The sequence below is a fragment of the Lissotriton helveticus genome, chromosome 7 (genome assembly GCF_964261635.1).
Source record: "Lissotriton helveticus chromosome 7, aLisHel1.1, whole genome shotgun sequence".
In the NCBI taxonomy this organism is placed as follows: Eukaryota; Metazoa; Chordata; class Amphibia; order Caudata; family Salamandridae; genus Lissotriton; species Lissotriton helveticus.
The window spans coordinates 142184810-142204926 of record NC_136068.1 but is presented as its reverse complement, the minus strand read 5'-3'; the positions used below and the strand labels follow the sequence as shown (position 1 = coordinate 142204926).

Sequence of the window (20117 nt, the reverse complement as noted above, 5' to 3'; positions counted from 1 at the left end):
ATACAAAAGGCAATGACCCAGCACCAGAAATTGACTCTGAGATCTGATCTCGGGTCACAGTTGCTGCTTGGGATAAAAAGATCTTCAATTACTGCTCCCTTGCATTTAAAAAGGAGTGGAACCATCTCATGGAATTCCGTAAATAGTTTTGGCTGATCAAGGAACTAATTTTAGGGGGGGCAAATATTGTGACTGTATTGGTATAATTGTGTTTATGTGGGGGTTAACCATGAGTTAAGTTGACGGAGGTTATTAATAAAAGTGCTATGTATATGATCTACACAATGATGTATATTTTTGTTTTATGGTTCCATGACGTGGTCTAAAGAGTGGAGAAGATACAGGTTTCTAAGGCATAATAGCATAGTTCACAATGTGTTAGCAACGGTATTCTTCAGGCCTAGAAGACCCGAATTGTATGGGTAGAAAGAAGATGGCCAGGGCCGGACTGGCTACTGGGCAGTTGTGTGTGCTGCCGAGCAGGGGGATGATTTCGTTGATGGGGACCTGTGTGTGCAAAACAAAATTCGTTTTGCTTTTTTTATTTGAAAGCGCACGCAGGTCCCCATCAACGAAATAAGCCCACACCACAGAGAAATTAGACCCCAGCTCGGCAGCACACACAACTGCCCGGTAGCCAGTCAGGCCCTGAAGATGGCCAAACGCTTTGAACATTTAATTTCTGTCATGGCCTCGGTATAGGTTAAACAAGACTTCACAAAGGTACTGTTCACAGGAATAGACACAATAGGTTACTTCCCAGGTCTACCACCTTGAAGTCAATTGATTTCGTTTTCCCAGCTTGCAAGTTGGGAAAATAAGGATCTTCCCCTTAGCAGAAAATGTCTAGAATATGCAGGATGATAAGTTAACCTTGAAAGGGCGGGACTAGAGAAAAGAGGAATGTAGATCCTTAAGAATAGATAAAACCAGTGGAATTTACGAGAGCCTCACAAAAATCAAAGCTGAAAATACCAAGCAGTAGATGCAGAAGTGCTGTGATGATGACCATGCCTGCAGAGAGCATTTTCAAGGGTTCCAGAGTGTAAAATGTTGGCTTACCTACTTGTTTACTTGGGAGTGTGTTTTTGTGGATCATTGAAACGTCACCTTCAATGTATCCCTTCAATGTATCACTTCCTGCCTAGAAAAAGAATGCAAAACCATTGGATATTAGGGAGTCAAGCAATGGATTATGCAGTGGGTTTTCCAAGCTTGCTATTGGGATGTGGTGTACAGCAAGCTTGAGGGGCTGTGCTAAGTATTGTTGCTTCTGCGATTGTAAATTGGCAATCAGTGGGCAATTGTTGGATAAAAATGAGCTTACTGTGTTACACAGCAGTTGCCTTTTTGGGAATGCAGCCGTCATTCTAGAAAGCAATAGAAAGGATTTGAGAGCATAAGGAGTACAATTATTGTCACAGAATGATAACACTGATTGCAAACGAGGTTCCCAGAGGCAATGTTTAGATTATGATGGGCTAGTGGCGGAGAGAGCTTGTCATTTGAGGTGTGTTAAAGGGTCTGTAAGACGTTGATCTGGAATGTAGTGGGGCAAGACCAGACCCAGCAGCCTACCCCTGCTGTGCTAGGCCGAAGGATTTCGCACGTGGTCTGCAGCCATCTCGTGCTATGCAGAGCCAAAGGTTATGTTCCACGTCAAATGGGTACGTGGCAAGTGAATGAAATGTGTCTTAAAAGAAACAAATATCCATTGAAAAAAGCACAAGATTGGTTATGGTTCAGTCAATACACACCTATAAAACGCCTGAAATTTGCGAGGTAGGGTGTACAATGCATACCATAACTCATCCACCATAGTCAATGAATCCCTCGGCCAGTGGCACAGGATTATGCTGAGAAAAAAAGAAGTCTACCAAGAACAAAACATGGGGGGCAGTGTAGCTTATGGCGTGTATTGCATACCATTTGTTTATTACATTTGTTAATGCAAATACACATACAAATTGACATGGCATAAACTGTGCGTGTCGATTAGTGTATAACATGCTAATCATTATTGATGAGGGAGCAGCACCTCCCTACACTCAATAGTAATAAGCAGTATTTTACACTGCCCATTTGCGTATATGATACATATATGTGTGTGTGTATGTATATATATATATTTGTGTTATTCTTTGTATAACAACGTTTTAATACATGACATTAGGTGATTTGGAAAGTCCTAAGAAAGTCTGTGAAGTGTTAGGTTCCTCACATAACATACAGTTTTGGTCTCAGGATTTCTTTTTGGAAATTTAATTTCCAGTCACTCTTGCACGTTTCTGTTGCCCAGTTGTTAATATAAAATAATGTGTTGATAAATTATTAGCTGGTGAATTCAGTAGGATATATTAGTATTCACTATCAGCGAGACCACTTGTAAGAAAATTTAACTTAATACCTGCTTGAAACTGAAAGTCTTGAAAAACTGAGGAATCTTCAAGGAAGAAGCTTAGTCGGATGTTTTAATAGCACACCAATGCCGTACACTATCTCCTGGATGTTCGCAGACATACCCTTTGTGGGCAAGAAGTTCCAACTGTATATCTATGACGAATGAGCCCATGCTGCAGAGTGAGACGTGTCGCCCCTACATTTTCTGAAAATCTAAGAATTTCAGTCATGAAAGGGACATCTTGGGGGTGCACCTGTAAGAAAGATTTGAGCGCATTTGACCACCTGCACAAGCACTTCCATTCTCCAAATGCCTCTTTCCACAATTCTTCAGAGATAAGTAGATTGATACCTCTTCGGCACTGGCTTCATTGGATCAGTTGCTGGTTTGAGGAGCAGTGAGTTTTCTCTAAATTCTGCAGGCATTCTGACTGTCCAGATGCCTTATTTAGACCTTGGTGGGCTGTACCCTGTTCCATCAAGGCAGTGGAGGGATGTACTCCAATGCACTGGCGAAATAGAGCCTGCCATATTTATAGACCTCCACCTGCCTGACAGAGATCTCTGCACTGGTGCCATGTTCAAAGTGTCCACACTGAAAAGATGTTGTTTTACATATACCAACTTTCAAAGCAGAAGTTTGTGTTTGTAAAACAAAAAACGTATGTTCCTGACAAGCTGGCAGGCTTCTTCCAGGGTGTGGGGGCTTTTTCTTTTTTCCGGTTAGAACCACCAGGCTATAGTAATAGATTTGTGGAAGAAAACCTCTGCAAACATTTTTTAGTAGGCAATGATTTTGCAAAACCGTTATGTTGTTTTGTGTATTGGAAATCTGTTCCTCAGGCAGAGTTGGGGGCACCTGGTAAAACAGAGCAAACCTTGCAAACTGGGCAAAGTCTAAAGCTTGACAAATATTCCACTCGTTTCTGTGTGTCTGTTACCTTAAATAAAGTATTCCCTTCTAGTTAATTATTGGTCACATCAAACATTTATAGAAAATTAATTTGTCCCTTGTCAATATCCCTTGTAGATGATTGAACATAATGGACCTATTCACAAATGCATTTTGTAGTACCAAAAGTGGCATTGCTGTAGTAATCTTTAGCATGCCTTTGTGACTTGGCCTCAAATCATCTACCATGAATAAAATAGGAATATTTGGCGAATATTCATTTACAATTTATTCAAATAGAATGGACTGTGTTCTCTTTGCACATTTACTGATAAAAAGTTGAATGTTTCTATTCACATAGGCACATAACAGTACATAAAAAGCTCCTGTAGTACTTATTCTCATACTCGTAAATGCTTTTGTGAATTGCCCCCAAACTCTTTCCTTGCTCCCACTATGTTTATCTCTCCAGCTCATTAGTTTCAACTTGCTAATCACTCTCTACATTTTTTCAACCTTGTCAGTTGCCTTTGCATTGTGGTGATCTAAAGAGAACCCATTATTCCAATCGTGGTTGTACAACCATACTACCTTCTTAATTATAATTTAGTAGTCTATATTTGCTATGCTTTTTTCAATTTTATACTGCAGTTGATGTTTGTTACTGGACTAGGTTGGTTTTTTGTGTCTTGTTTTGCTGGTTGCCATTCAAGTCCAACAGTTTGAGGAGTTTTTAACAATTGGTGAGTTTTTACTACATTATAATTTATTACCATTTATTTTGTACTTGTGTGTTAGAAAATCGTTCCTTATTTGCATGAATTTGAAGATCAACAAAGGATAGAGTAACACTGTCCCACACTGCTAAATGACTCAGTATCAACCACTTCTCAAAGAGGCAGGGTCTGGCACAACCCTGCTACTCACATTATGCTACTACACAGGTCTGCCCCATCACTTTTCGATTGAATTTCACTCACTCACAGTGCAACTAACTCGCCACACATCCAGTCAGAGGCGCAACTAGAGCCACATTTCAGGGGGGGGGGCTAAGAAAATTTTTGGGGGGGGCTGAACCTTTAATCAGTAGGCAGAGTGAAGCTGCAGGGGCTCTTAGAAGGGGTGAAACAACTGCAAGGCCTAATTAACATTCAAATGGTCTTTTAAAGACCTGTGAAACGTTCGGGTGCGGCTCTGTGTGTGCCCGGGATCTGTCTCATCCCGGGCTGCCACACACGACGGGGGGGGCTGAAGCCCGGTGAGTCCAAAGGGTGTTGCGCGCCTGCATCCAGTATGTACCAATTAATACATACTAGCTAGGAAAAGGAGCGCATAACTTTCACTACAGTTTCAGAATTACACCTGACGAACACCTGTACTGCTACAAACAAAAACAGACAACCATGGACAGCAATATACAGTGCACAACCAAAAGCCTGGACATTAAAACATAAACAAATATATAAAATCAGGGCATTCGACCCCTGACCCCAAATTCCGTCATTGACTGCTTCCTTAGAATCTGAAGTTACACTTTGAAACTCAATAAAATAATATAAAAATCTGTGTTTTCATTCCATTGATTTTTGGACACACTTTATGTAACATGACTCCCGGTGTTTTTTGATGTTTCGGAAAATATATATTGTTATATGAAATATAAGGTGTTATGTTTAATATACAAAAACGATTACATTAAGGGCTTTATTATGCGTGCTGTGCAATTTATGATGGGGCAGGTAACTCTTGTTACAGCACGGTCCTATCTATCATATTTCACCCCGAACTTTCAGCCGATGAAAACAGACGAAATCTCTGGGAGAAACTGTGGGGGAGAATGAGAAACTACTGTGGAACCAAGACCTGAAATGAACAATCTCCAATGTAATTTTTCATTGTTCGGGGGATGGACACATTTCAACCAATTAAACCTGTTAATTTTGCACCCCTAGATTTGACTTTAGGGGTGCAGAATTAACCTTTTCTTCCTTGCCTGTCCACCACCATGCCCAGTACATGCAGTGAATCTCGAAGGATCATATTGTATTCACCCTCAAAGTTTTTTGGGGGTTTTAGTGCTTTTTCTGCGTTTTTCTCTTTTCTGTGGTATTAATAAGATATGCTGCCGTGATATGCGGTCCGAGTCTTTCCAGGTAGCACGCAGGAAAGACTCATTACCTGAAGCACTTCTCCACTACCAGGAATACATCTTCCTAGAATATAATTCTCGATGGTTGGGTTGCACAATCCCATTAAAGGTGGGAGATTTGGATCATTTGAAGCGCCACTACGCTACAACAGATCACCTTATTTCCGATTCTGGATCATACAACATATGTGCATTCTACCATTAAAGCCCTGATGAAGTTCCAAAGGCTTGTTTTTGAGGAACGAAACGCGTTGGCTGTTTTTATGATCATATGTTAATACCAAAAATAAAGGAAGAAAATAAAGAAATCATGACGGACTGTACGTACTTTGTTCGGTGCACCTCCTTTTGTTAAGTTCAAATATATACATACATATATATATATATATATATATTCCAAATGAATCCACAAGTCGGCTTCCTCCACCGACTGATAGCAGTAACTTGACCCCAGGACTTGGAGTGCACATATATATTCACTCACTTCAAGGGCCTATTGTTAGTCTAAGCATTCAGCGTGTGTCCTGTTCATATTTAGCTAAACACAATATTACTCTGTGTTGTCTGCAGCAAGAAGTCAGGACACATGAAGAACTACTTGATGTGGATATTGCATTTATGTCCTTCTTCCCATCATATTGTAAGGCACTCTGATATCGCTTGGGATCTTGTTCGCGCTATATAAAACTTTATAAATAAATAAATTCACTTGTGTCATTGTACAGTGTTTATTGTATGGCAGAATGCACTATATAACAGTTAAGATGCAAGTTCATGTATAATGTCTTCTAAATCTGTGACCCCGAGTCTCAAGATCACTTGTATAAAGTACTTGCATTCACAAACATATTTCAGTATGCGAGCCATGCATGGATATGATTGAGAATCAATGGTTTGGTATAAATCCTTCTTTTTAAATTACATGTTAACAGATATTATTTGCACTGATTTTTTTCTATGCTCTTGCGCGAACACGTAGGGCATATGGGATGTAACTAGAATACAACTTCTAGAATTCTTGCTAAAATACCAACCTACCTATGCTAGCATTTGTCTAAAAATCTAACTATTAACCTTCTTATAAAAGACCTTTTTTTCTAATAAGATGTCTTGTTTATGCTTGCCACTAGCTTTCTGTTATAAAGTTACATTTAATTAATTTGTGGTCACAAGATAGTGGTATTTCTATTTTTTAATCTGCTTTTTAAATGTTGTCATGATAATAAATATAGTAGCATTCCATTAAGTTTCATGAGCTACAGTTTGCTGTTAATAATGAACCATGGAAACGATTACCTACTATTTTGTATTCCAGCAAATATCTGGGTTAGTATAAGCATCTATGAATTCATATACTGTTGCTTTGTAATTCTGCATAATTCTTCCATTCATTTTTTATTCTCAATTTCTTCCTTCTCAATTTCTTCCTTGGTTGGTGATTTGTATCAAATTAGATTTCAATTGTGTGTTATGCTTAATTGATTACTGTTTATCCCTTCAGGTGTCATTCTTGCCACCCACGGTAATGTTTCAGCTTGATGGTTGTCAAAGAAAAACAAAAAGTGGTATCATCTGCAAAAAAATATATAATCTATTGTCGGATCAGTTAATTGGTTTTGCATTTATCACATCAGGCTTTTGCTTGTCTAATTTACAAATGGTGGTTTGCTTTCTAATTTTCAATATTCTTTGATTAGTCTCTACTGAATGTATTGAATGTAACAAAAGAGGTAGGGTCTAAATATAGTATCGTTGTTTTAAATTGATGTACCTGAGAAGTACACTGCTTTTAGAACTCAATCCTATTTTTGGTGTCTAAGATCAGAGGGGAAATGGGACGCCTTATCCATGCGCACACTGTAACTCAATTTCACTTTCACATATATGTTAATCTTTATGTAAAAATGATTAAGCCAACAACTTTTACTTTAAAATGTAAATTATTTTTGACATTATCACTAATTACATTTCATATAAATCTCCACAATCTGATTGTTAACAATTAGTAGTAACATATCTTTCAAAATCTTTAACTATTTCTAATTCACTGTTTCCAGTCATTACAAAATGAATGAGGTCCAAAGTAGTTATACATTAGTCGTCTATTAAGGGAGATTAAATTGCATCTTGTAGATTTTTTTTACTACAGTTCACTTACATTAGGAGTGATATATGCTTAATTGAATGGATGGATAGCCTCGCATTCACTAGTGACTACCTCGACAATGCCTCTTTCAGTGGATACCAGACCATGCTCAGTGCAACATTATAACAGTATAAGAAAAATGTGTCCGTTCTTTTCTTATAATCACAGGTCGCATATTCTGGTTGCATGAAAATTAATGCTTCTTAATATTCTGATTACGCCATGATGCTGAAATGCCCATTTCTAATATTTTCCAAATTCCTTGTTAAAATCAATTTCTCTTTACGGTATCTTTCAAAGGCCGGATTTGACAATTGTGGTATAAATTGGAAAGTTCTTCTCTAGTTTACCCAACTTTTAACAATCAGCCAAGGTGTCGTTGACTTTTTATTGTTGACTACCTAGCTGATTCTTGGAAAATTGGTGCCATTAATGACAAAGGTTCCTCTCTCCCTAAATAAACCCAGAAGAACAACATTGTCTCTAGTGTGAGAATACATAATAGCCTGAATGTTATCTCTGATTTAATCACAGTAGATGTCTTATTTTTACTCAAACAGGGTTGCCAAACTTTGCTTCACTCTTTGTAGTTTCCTATTCTTAGTCTACACTGGTGCTCCATACATCAGGCTTCATACTATTTTACGTCAGTAAACCTCAGTTACTAGACAGTACCACTTTCCTCCACACTCCAGGCTGAACCCTTGAAGACAGGGATATCTGTTGGAGGTCGAGAACGAATGGATCCATGTCAGATTTGGAATACCTACCTACAATATATTTACAGACAATGAATCCAAATGGAAGTCATTTACATAGTCGATGATTAACGTGACAAATCTAGCGTTTTCCCAATAGGCGGCAAGTTGGGTGGCTGCTTGCAGAGTGGGATGAGCTGCCTCTACTCCGACATGCTCCAAGGTACTATTCTAGTTGAGGACTCCTGCTGTGTTGCACTGGGGGGGCTAGTGTAGGTCAGGGGTGTTGGCCGGGCCTCGTCTGCTCCCTCCATAGTGCTGGACGGGGCTGGTGGGGGCCAGGCTGTGTCCGTACCCGGAGCCTCTGCCCCTTATACTTCACTTGATGCTCCCCAAAATTCAACATGCATACCCCAGGACCTTGTCACATTACTCAATGTCATAGAATATGGTATCCCACAAATTCCTTCTATCCACTAGCATGTTAGATTGCACCTCCTTTCTGGGCTGCGCCTTGGGGAATCGGGTCTCTGTGAACCCCATCATTCATTGTGCGGCCCCACTCTTGTGTCATCGGATATTGTAATCCCTAAATGTCTTACCTGTTCGGAGTCATGATAGATCTCACCTCCCTTCCGATGCTGTTTGTAGATAAGTAGCTTACTGTGTATGTTACTCTTTGTCTCTCACTATTGTAAATTGTATTTATAAGGCGCTTACTCCTTCCGACGAAGCCCTGAAGAACTTTGCGGCAAGTAGCACATGTTATCCCTTAAGTTTGTCACAGTTGTTCTACCTTAATAGAATGGTGGCATTCTTTGAAAGCAAGAACACACACAGAGGAGTTAAAAAGAACGTAGAAGAGTTATTATAATGATAAGCAGGAAGTAAAGAATGTGAATGTAGGTCAGTTGTCACGTGTCAAGCATAAAGGGGGAAGTATGTTTAGCGAGCACAAGAAAGATGTGCAGATACTTAGGAACGTGGTGTGATTATCAGATGAATGGTGTGGCACATATAAAGATTCGCCTTGGTGAGGAAAGACAACAATATCCTTGGCGAAGGGCTTCAGGGGAGGTATGTTGAGGTATAGGTGGCTGAGTGAACGAGAGCAGGCTGTGTGCAAGAATTCCTTGAATATGGAACAAATGGGGATAGAAGACTAAGGGGTAATGAGCTTTGGTTTTCTTCCAAGCTTAGCAGTGCTTCTCCTAATCCTAAAGGTGTAGGAGTGAGCCTGAAAAGCTCCTGTGCTTTTGGAAGAAAAAGTAAAACTCCAAGAAAAGTTTAAAAGTATGTTTGTTCAGAATCCATTTTTTGGGGAATCGCCACCCAGTATATCAATAAGCTGGGAGGTTTTTATGTTTGTAGTTTTGTTTTGTGTTCTTAATTTGTTGATTGTTTTTTATTTCAAAGAGAGGGGATGATGTGTAGCAGGTGGGATTGTTGTATAGGTTTCTATAAGTTCCTTAGTAAGTATCCCCCCTGTTGTGTATTCCATTTTATCTATGTAAATCTCACCTGTGGAAATAAATCCTGGAAAACTTCTTCTACTTATGCGTGATTCATACACAACACCCCCTTAAGGCTCTTACACTTGTTCTGCTTTAGTAGAATGGCAGAATCCATTGAGTTCTTTAGAGAATGTTCACATTCAAGAGGATTGTGGTGTCTGGTGAGGGAGTTTCCCAGCCACGAATTATCATAATGAATAAATCCTAAAAGGAGTCCAAGAGAACTTCAGTGTCTTCACTTTAGATTGGATCCTGCTCTCAATATACCCTAAAGTTTACTGTAAGCTACCTGCTCTCTCATCAGTGGGTAAAGAGACCCCCCATTCCCCCATCTAGAACCCACACCTCTTTCAAGGCCTGTCAGACCCCTCCTTGTAGCCTGTGTTGCTCCCCCGGATTCCTAGTGGTTCCCTCCATTCAGCGTGTTGTCCCCGCTCTGACGTCACTGACCCCCTAGCTCCCTCTTCTGACTGGCGGCCTGTCAGATCTCACTCACCTCCCGTGCTCCCCTGCTCCCCTGCTCCCCGTGGGCGCTGCCTCCCCTGGGCTTGGACTCCACTTTCACCCTCACGCTGTCAGATGAGTCACCTGACCTTTTGTTACAGCAACTCTGCCCACAACATGTTTCTGCTTGTGGTCTAGTTAGGGCGGGTGTTGAGCACGGGGGAGGGGGCTTGTCTCTCTGAATACAGGGACGAAATAAAGTGTGTGGGTGGAGCCGGAGGGCACTCAAGTACATTCCTTAAGCTACAGGTTACCGACGAGGACAGGTGCCTGGGTACAGCCGCCAGGAGCGAAATGTAATCATCAGCGTCTCTGTGACCTGGTGCACTCTGAGGCCCTTCCCACTGACACCCACAAAATGGCGACGTAGAACACCGATGACCTCACAGAGTCACAGGTCACTGGCCTGCACTAGCCACGACAGCCAGCGTTGCCATGTGTTTGCATTTCGTGTCCAGAACTATACTAATAGACAAGGTGACCTCCTCATGTTGGACACCCTAATTCTCCAGCGTCCTCGAGACTGGTAAAATAGCGGCAAATATAGTCTAGTAGGCTAATGCACCTGCTGCAGAAATCGTCTTTAACCCTACCGTCAACAGTTTTGTATCTGAGCATGGCAAAATCTGCTTTTTCTCATTCTGAGGGGGATAAAAGGTGCCCCATTGGACAGGGTAACAGTAACACCTGATATATCAATTAATATAAAACTATAAGTCTATGTCACAAGCACGTTGAGGCTCAAAGTAAAAACGCCTGCACTTTCCAACCACACATCAATGTGGAGAAGCGCTTCAGTGTCACACAAAGGGACAGTGGGCGCTACACAAATGCTATAGTACAAAACAGAATGTTATTAAAAGTATTATTACAATACATTGTAAATCTGATTGTGCTGGTACATAGCCGGACAGAAATGCAGTGCTGTCAAGGAGTTGCACAAGTCACTCAGTGCTTGTATGCTTTTCGTCCCATTCTCTGCGTTACCGAGGAAACCTCTGGACCCGGAGATAACACATCCCTCACACTGAGAGTGAAGTGTCCAGGATGTGACAAGGCTATGACGCGACATGTTACATTTCCCCAGTGTCTCACTGCGCTCCGGGGTACCGATGTACGAAGTATTTGCAATAAATAAACCCGAATACAGCCAACATACACACATGTACAGTGAGGGCTGTGCCTATGTAATGCACCTACCACACCTATCCCGGCATGCCTCACGGGTGCACAAAGTGTGCGAAGATAGAGCAGTCTTTGCTGTTTTAAGAGGGTAAGTCAAGAAAGGGGGGCACATGCATACAATACATGTGTTCCACTAAACTACAGGCTTTAATATGTTTTTTAAATTACAATTCCCATGACGCTTGAAATGTGTAGTAGTGCTTGCATAGAGGACTTGGCTATGTGTATAATTGTCATCCAGACACGCTCATACGTTCACAACATGCATATTTTAAACACGAGCCACATTCGCCCAGTCAAAAGATGTGTCAACCTTACTGGTGAAAAGTGTACTTTGCACATATGTCTTTCCTTCTGCACATCGGCCCCTGGATGTTTTAAGGTGCTGGGGCTTGTGAGGTGACGTCACTGCTGCAGCACTGGGCCTGCCATGGCCCTCCCTCCTGTAACTCTCTCTTCAGGCCTAGCTGGGAACGAAGCCCGTGCTTCCCTCACCCCCTCCAACACGCCTCAGGCCCGTGTCATCACCCTGTCTCCCACCGCCAGCACTAACACGCCTTGTCTTCTCTGTTTCAGGGGGCAGATGGACTGTCAGAGCCCGAGGGGGTTTCTCTCAAGCGGGTCGCTGTGGTGGAAGATTTCTTCGACATCATCTATTCCATGCATGTGGAGACCTCGGTGGAACCTGGAAAAGCGCCAAAACATGCCGGGCAGAAGAAAACCTACCGAGCGGTGAGTATGCCCTGTAATATCACGTCATGTATCATGGAGAATGGTCATTGACTGAAAGAGGTTCCTGCATTATCACTGCCTATCCAGGAGCATGCTCAGGACGTCAATCATTATCATGTCACACCCTGGTTGATTGTAATTGGCTGAGAGAGGGCCTTATATTGTCATGTCATATCCTGCAGCACAGCCATTGGCTGGCAGAGGGACCGGCATTATTATATCATACTCTGCAGCATGGTGAGATAATGCCAAATAATATCCTGTCATTTCCTGGTTCATTGTAATTGGCTGAGAGAGGGCCTTATATTGTCATGTCATATCCTGCAGCACAGTCATTGATTGGCCGGCAGAGGGACCGGCATTATTATATCATACTCTGGAGCATGGTCAGACAATGCCAAATATTATCCTGTCATTTCCTGGTTCATTGTAATTGGCTGAGAGAGGGCCTTATATTGTCATGTCATATCCTGCAGCACAGTCATTGATTGGCTGGAAGAGGGACCGGTATTATTATATCATACTCTGGAGCATGGTCAGACAATGCCAAATATTATCCTGTCATTTCCTGGTTCATTGTAATTGGCTGAGAGAGGGTCTTACATTGGTATGTCATACCCTGCACCACAGTCATTGATTGGCTGGTTGAGGGACCAGCATTATTATATCATATTCTGGAGCATGGTTAGACAATGCCAAATATTACCCTGACATTTCCTGGGTCATATATACTGGATGTGAGACGATAGTAGATTTTCTTGTCATATCCTGGAGCACGGTCATTGACTGGGAGAGGGCTTCATTATTATATCATATCCTGGGGCATGGTATTGGCTGGGAGAGGGCACCGCATTGTTATATCAAATCCTGGAGCATGGTCAGAAAATACCTAGCATTAGCACCTCCTATCTTGGCACATAGTAATTTATTGTGAGAAGGCCTGGCATTGGCTCGTCACATCCTGGAGCATGGCCATTGGTTGGTAGAGGGTCCTGCATTATCATTCATAAGACCCTTGATTATCATGTCATATCCTGGGGCATGGTGATTGGTTGGGAGAAAGGAGGGCCTATCCGCAGTGCCCTTATACAAATACACACAATCTTTAAAGTCTTTATACTGGGTCTCTTGTAAATGTCAAATACCGCCTTCTCTCCAGAATCTGATGCCCCCAGACATCCTTTGTCCTGCCTTTTGAAGTACAATGCTACCTGCCAGCATGTTTAAAATGTTTCTTCACTGTCCTACAAAAGGTTTCTAATCACATGCCTGCCTGTGGGCAATTTATTTAACGATGAATGATTGAATGAAGATGTGGGTAAATGTGCAATGTTTTATACCTCTTGGCCTCAAAATGCCCTGGCAGAGGCATGTAGGACAAGGGAAATGATTGGGGGGGGGGGGCGAGGGGGGACATTTGTCCTCTTAATATTCCTATTTATTTTGCCACTACAACTTTCAGGTGCGAAGTTACCAATTAAGTACTTTTGGGTGGCCTTGTGCTTCATGGTGGTAGCATGTTGCTTTGAGGTTGCAGCATTTAGTGACCGTGCAAGAGTCATCGCAGATATCAAAAGTTCTTGTGAAGCCTCTGATGCGCTTCACGCCCAAACGTTTTCCAATAGTTCACTTGTAGCTCGAATATATACGTTCATGGGAAATTTGAAGTTCTTTCTCTGTGACGATAGTTCCTTTACCTAGATTTAGCATTTTTAATTGAGTTACATTTTCAGTAAAAGTTTTCAGGAGCACTTCTAACTTCAAAACCTTTTGAGCAAACCACTGTGGCGGAGGCAAGGAACTATAAAAAAAACCTATGGCATCAGAAGGGTATTACAAACCTCCTTCCCCAATGACGTAATACGTTTAACTTTGGAGTAGTGAAAGGACAGGAGTAACGTCCATTCAAAGAAAGGTGGCTGAGATGCTTGCAAATAAATCTAAGAATAAGCCCAAACTGGAGAATTGTTATAAGAGGTAAATAACTTTACAGCTTGTGCTCATTGTTATGTGATCCCTAAACACTTTGCTTTCCCTCTAGCCTTGATTTTCTATCACAGGCTGTCTTTTTTGCCTCTGTTGGACTTTTGTATGGTTCTCAATTTTCCAACTTTATGACCTTTGTTTCAGGCATCTATTTATTCTGGTTGACAGATTTTTTTTCCGAGTTGAGATTAAAACCCTTTTTTAAAAGGATTGTATTTGAAAGTCTTCTTGATTACCGGTTTTCTCTTGACTTTTTAACTCCCCAAAAAGCAGCACAATGTTTGTTTTTTATGTGACACTTTTGGAAGCATCTATGAAAGGAGATGACCATTTTGGTTAAGAGATCCTTCATAGCAGTACAATGTCATACAGGATTCTATGAAAGGCACCTAGGTGGCTTACAGAAGCTTCTTGGGTACAATTCCAGGTCACATTCCTGTGGAAATGCTTATCAGAAAAGACTAACATTGTAACATTGGCCAATCATAAGGCAGAAGCAAGAAGACCTAACCTTCACTGACCGAATCCGGGTTAGAAAAATCTGTTGCTGTAGGTTATACTGTATCCACAACCAACACTCCTTCAAGATGAGCTCTCCTTTGCCCGATCGAGGTGATTTATTGCGCTCCCATTTGCAGTGTCAAAGGTACGTCAAGAGGTTCCTTGGCCTTCAGAGGCCCTCAGTATCAAAATACTCAATATAGGAATATTGCGCAGTTTTGGAAGCATCACAATGTCAGGGGGTCCTGTGACATCAGGAAGCCCTTCACAGTAATTTTCATGCCACACAGCAATGGTGTTATTGGTAGGGAACCACCAGTTGTATAGCCTCTGAGCTCACCTGTTGGGTCAGAGAGCTGCACCTTGCCTGGTGTCTCCAACCACTAACAAATGACTAAAGAGAACCAAGGGCTACATAAACACACCTAATATCTTTCCACTAAAACAGAACCTACGTAACGCCAAAGCTTCCTGTCAGGTATACACATAAAATGCTTTTGAAAAGTGCTTTTTTAATGGCTGGATCGACTGTCTTGTGTTTTCTGCTCTTTCTCTGAAAACAGGTATGATTCAGAAGTTCAACTTTTTCCGGGCGGACATAATCCCCCTTACTCAAGGTTGGATCATGTCTCTTGCTCAACAGACCAACCTGCAAGAGAGATAGGAGGTCCCCTCTGGTGTAGCCAGGATGCCATTGGCCCTAAAGTAAACAAAGAGAATGGGTTTCAACCGAGGCACGGTCAGCCCTTCAGATTTAAAGTTTTGTCTATACAAAATTTCCTTGACGAATTGGAGAAATAATATCTTTCACTTAGACTGCCCAGCACTTATTCAGGAGCTGAGCCTTATTTTAAGGAAATTAACAGGGTCTTCTATTTCCATCATGCACAGATCTGATCAAATGTGTTTAGCTTGGAAATTAGTTTCAGTTGTTAATAATTTTGCTAAACTAGTTAGTGAAATTCAATTAAAGGTTTGGCTTTTGATGGGTTGGATACTCATGGCTTTTCTACTGAAAGTAGTTTCACATTTTCACTTCAACCAGACAGTTTCCTTCACTGTTTTATTTCTTAATCCTGGAGCGGTTTTGCATTCAATTAACATTAAAGGACATTGCAGTAATAGTCAGATATGGCCATGGCACTAAAAGTGGACTGTTAAATCCTTGTTGTTTGTTGACCTTGAATCAGACTATATTGTTAATCCAAAGCAATTTATCTCTAATTGATAAATATATGAAATGGTCTTAGCAACATGCCAACTGCCTCCTCTTGGATCATTTTAATTCTCATTACTAGGCGTAAAAGCAGCACCTTTCTTACTCTTGAATACTTTCTTTCTCATTGTAATCTGGAAGGGACTCAAATTGGTTAATATTGTATTTGTTAATTTCTGCTTTTTTTATAACTCTAACCCAGATGCTTACATTGGTCTCTCATTCCAGGAAGGATCTTTTAGGTGAAGCCTCGTTTCCTAGGTTTTTCTCCTCATTTCAGTTTGTACACTTTGATACTCTATTCTGTATATCTGGATCTATAAAGGATCCCTTATTTGAAAGTAAAAACTTCTTCAGTGTGTGTGTCCTCTACAGAGTTTCATGCATGCCTACCAATCACATTCTTTGCAACTGAAGTGGCATACTGTCCATGACCAAACGAAAACAGAAGGACACTGGGGGTACAGTCGTATGTAGACTTTTTGACATTATAGGGGCAAAACTTAGTGGAAACTCATTTTTTAGGCTGATCAGAATTATGCAGAAAGTGTGAGTAATGCCCTGATATCGATGAACCTACAGCAGATATCCATACCAAGGTCCTATTGTAGAAGCACCAAATCAGTAGGGTTATATGCAGTGAGCCAGCATGTCTATACAGGGACTGTGGGAGCTGCAGAATCTGTCTTTGCAATACTATATTTAATTTTCTAAGCATCATTTAATGAAAGTGTTAAGGTTGAAGTTCAGAGGTATTTCCTTTAGTGAGGACAATTGCGGCTTGCATCCCAGAGGCTGCTTCAAATCACATGGGTCTGAAAGACTTGATCGGATATCTTACAAAACAACTTCTTCGGTGTGGTCTATCCTGATGTATTGTGCACTGGCTGAAGTCTGGAGATAGATTTAGGTCAGAGAGAATGTTTAGCGCACCTGAAATTTTCAGTGTCCTAGCTTACTTAATGATTTCCTTAAGTGACGGTTGAGTAGCATGCTATTGCCTCAAAAGCCTCAGAGGTTTGAGGGCATCTCTATCACGACTCAAGGTAATTTCAGAATAAATGATGAATATGGTCTTTTAGCCACCTTTTGTATCACTGCAAGAAACTCACACCCAAGTTCAATACCTTATTAGACAATGGCTTAATAGCTGAGACTGAGCCATAAAATGCTCAACATTTACTTCAAATTTTTTGGAACCTTAGATGTTGCATTTTGAAGGAGAAACTGATCATGCCAGGCTGGTAGCCATTGAAGCTCTGTTCCAGCCTGGCTTGGAGCCAGCCGGTATCCTTGTTTTTGACCTCTAGTGAGAAGCAGTAAGGAAAAGACATAACTCACTGAAGGAAATGTCTAGTCTTCAGAACATTGCGTTTTCAGGCAAACATTCATTACGAATCCAACACATCGAACAGTGAGTGCTTTGAGCAAAGCAAGCACTTAACAAAATAAAGCTCGGACCCATAAGTCACAATGTAGGAATGGTAACAATCAAAGTTTAATGAAGAACTATGATCCATGGAGGTCATAGCTTTAAAAAGAAAATACTGAGCAATCAACACATTGTAACATTTACAAGTAACTGCCCCCAAAGTATCATTGATGGTACAACTACCCATCTAATTGTGTAGCGTTGTTACAATACTTCTAAAAACGTATGCAGTGCATACACATGAACCATATCGTCAGCAGTGGCCACATTAGGCAGGGGCCCGAAGCACTGCTAGGTTCGTGGTGGGGTACAGAGTCCACCCTTCTCAGATGGAACCATGATGGATCACTATCAATCAGTCAGCATTTGTATAGCGCAGCACTGTCACCCCTAGGGGAATCTGGGTGCTGAGGGTGCAGTGTCCCAGTCGAAAAGCCAGGTCTTGAGTTTCTTTCTGAAGTTCGCCAGAGAGGGTGCTATACAGAGGTGATGTGGCAGGTCATTACAGGTGTTAGCAGCGATATAGGAGAAGGAGTGGCCTCTGCTGCAATGGATGCAGGGGGTGTGCGAATGTGAGTGAGGCAGAATGCAGGGTTTTTGCGGGTAGGCAGAAGTTCAGTCAATGGTTCATGTAGGATGGTCCTTGGTTTTGTAGAGCTTTGTATGCTTGCTTGAGGCTCTTGAACTTGCATCTTTTCTGAATGAGGAGCAAGTGAAGGTGTCTGAAATGAGGGGTAATGCGGGTTCATTTGAGGAGGTCGAGGATGAGTCTAGCTGCGGTGTTCTGTATGGTCTGGAGTTTTTTGAGGAGCTGGGTAGAAATTCTGGCATAAAGAACGATGCGGTAGTCGAGGCGGCTGGTGACGAAGGCCTGCTTGACTGTCTTCCTGGTCTTGATTGGGCTCCACCTGAAGATTCTGCGTAGCATGTGAAGGGTGTGGAAGATGAGGCGACTGCGTTGACTTATTATTTCATGGTCAGTTGGCTGTTGAGAATGATGCCAAGGTTACATGTATGGTCTGTCACTTTGGGTGTTGGTTCAAGTTATGCTGGCCACCAGCTGTGGTCCCATGCGGAGGTGCTCTTCCCGAAGATCAGTACTTTTGTTTTGTCAGTGTTGAGTTTGAGGCAGCTGTCTCTCATCCATTTGGCTATGTCGGTCAGGGCGTTGCAGAAGTTGGTTTTGCAGTTGGAGGGGTCCTTGGTGAGCGAGAGAATGAGTTGAATGTTGTCAGCTTAGGCTATTATGTCGAGTCTGTGGAATTTGACGACATCCGTGAGGGGGATCATGTTAATGATAAACGGTGTGCGACTGAGGAAATATCCTAAGGGTACTCCACATATGGTGTTCTTGGGGACAGATGTGAAGGGAGGTAGTCAGATGCGCTGTGTGCATACTGAAAGGAAGAAAGCAATCCACTTTAGGGCGTTTTGCTGTATGCCGACTTTGTGGAGTCTGTTGATGAGGATGTGGTGGGAAAAGGTGTTGAACGTAATAGAGAGGTGAAGGAGGATCAGGGCCATTGTTTCTCTGTGGTGATGAGAGTTCTTATGTTGTCTGTGGCGACATTCAGCAGAGTCTCAGTGCTGTGGTTGGCACGGAATCTTGATTGTGAGGCATCGAGTAGGTGGTTTTGTTCCAGGTATTCGGTGAGCTGTTGGTTGATGGCTTTCTGGAGTACTTAGGCTGGGTAGGGGAGCAGGGAGATCGATCAGTAATTTTTAAAGTAGCTTGGTTCGGCTGAGGGCTTTTTTTAGGAGGGGTCTGACCTCTGCATGTTTCCATCCGTATGGGAAGGCTGCTGTGGAGATGGGGGTGTTGAGGATGCTGGTGAGCTCTGTGCTGATTAGGTTGCCTCCGAGGTTGAAGAGATGGTGGGGCAGGGCTCGATGGGCGCCCGGAGTGGATGGATGACACGATGGTTTTGGGTGGTCTGAGTAGTGAGCTGAGACCAGGTGTTTATCATTCGGCTGGAGTTCGCTGGATGCTGCTTGAGACACTGCCCTTCTGCCAGGGCTGCATTGTCTGTTTTGAAGTAAGACTCCTATGAAGGGAAAGAGTGTCATTCCACTGAAATGGGTGGAGCAAGTGGCTTTGTGCATATTTCAGACATTTATGCAGTTTTAGCAATAGATAAATATTTCAGTCTTACCTGCAGCACGCACCCTGTGCTTAATTTGAGCTGTTGGGTGCCCGTGGAGTCTATCAGCAGTCTTCTTTGGGGCTAGGACTTATTTTTTATCATCATACTTTGACTAGTAACAAAAGAGAGAAAAGCAGGCAACCGAGAAGAAAATAGGAAAAGAAAGAAAGAAAAACAGCGATAAGGAGAGAAATCAAGGTTAAAATAGATACTGCAAAAGTGAGATGAAGATGCAGGGAAAGTTTGGTGGTGGATGATGTAGGTAGCATGTGATGAAATTAAGACTGGACAGCCTTTTTATTCAACAACCCTGACATACCGCCACAGCGCCGATGGAATTCTGAGAAAAACTTTAGAACTTACAGTGCCATTTGCAAAAGTAACTTATATTTGTGAGTTATTTACATGTGTATGTTTACTCTTACAATTTTGAGTAACTTTACCACTTTTGGCTGTTTATAAAATACAAGTGCAATGTTACTGAAAAGTGCAGGCTTACACCACTCCACCCCTTGTATATACGTCACTACTGCCAAAAAGAAAAAGTAGTAAGCCCAGCACTAAACGTGGCGAACCACCAGTACTGTAGTAACCTCCAATAGAAAATAACGTGGAGTT

At 41.8% G+C, this 20117-nt stretch overlaps 1 protein-coding gene across 2 annotated transcripts in view; it reads left to right on the top strand.

Annotated features, from left to right (window-relative positions):
- NOL4L (nucleolar protein 4 like) overlaps positions 1 to 20117 on the top strand; it is a 412363-nt gene that overhangs the window by 123700 nt on the left and 268546 nt on the right. For both annotated transcript variants that reach the window (XM_078651785.1, XM_078651786.1), the window contains exon 2: positions 12065 to 12220. In XM_078651785.1, coding sequence (XP_078507911.1) covers positions 12065 to 12220 — 156 coding nt within the window. The remainder of the gene's footprint in view (positions 1 to 12064; positions 12221 to 20117) is intronic.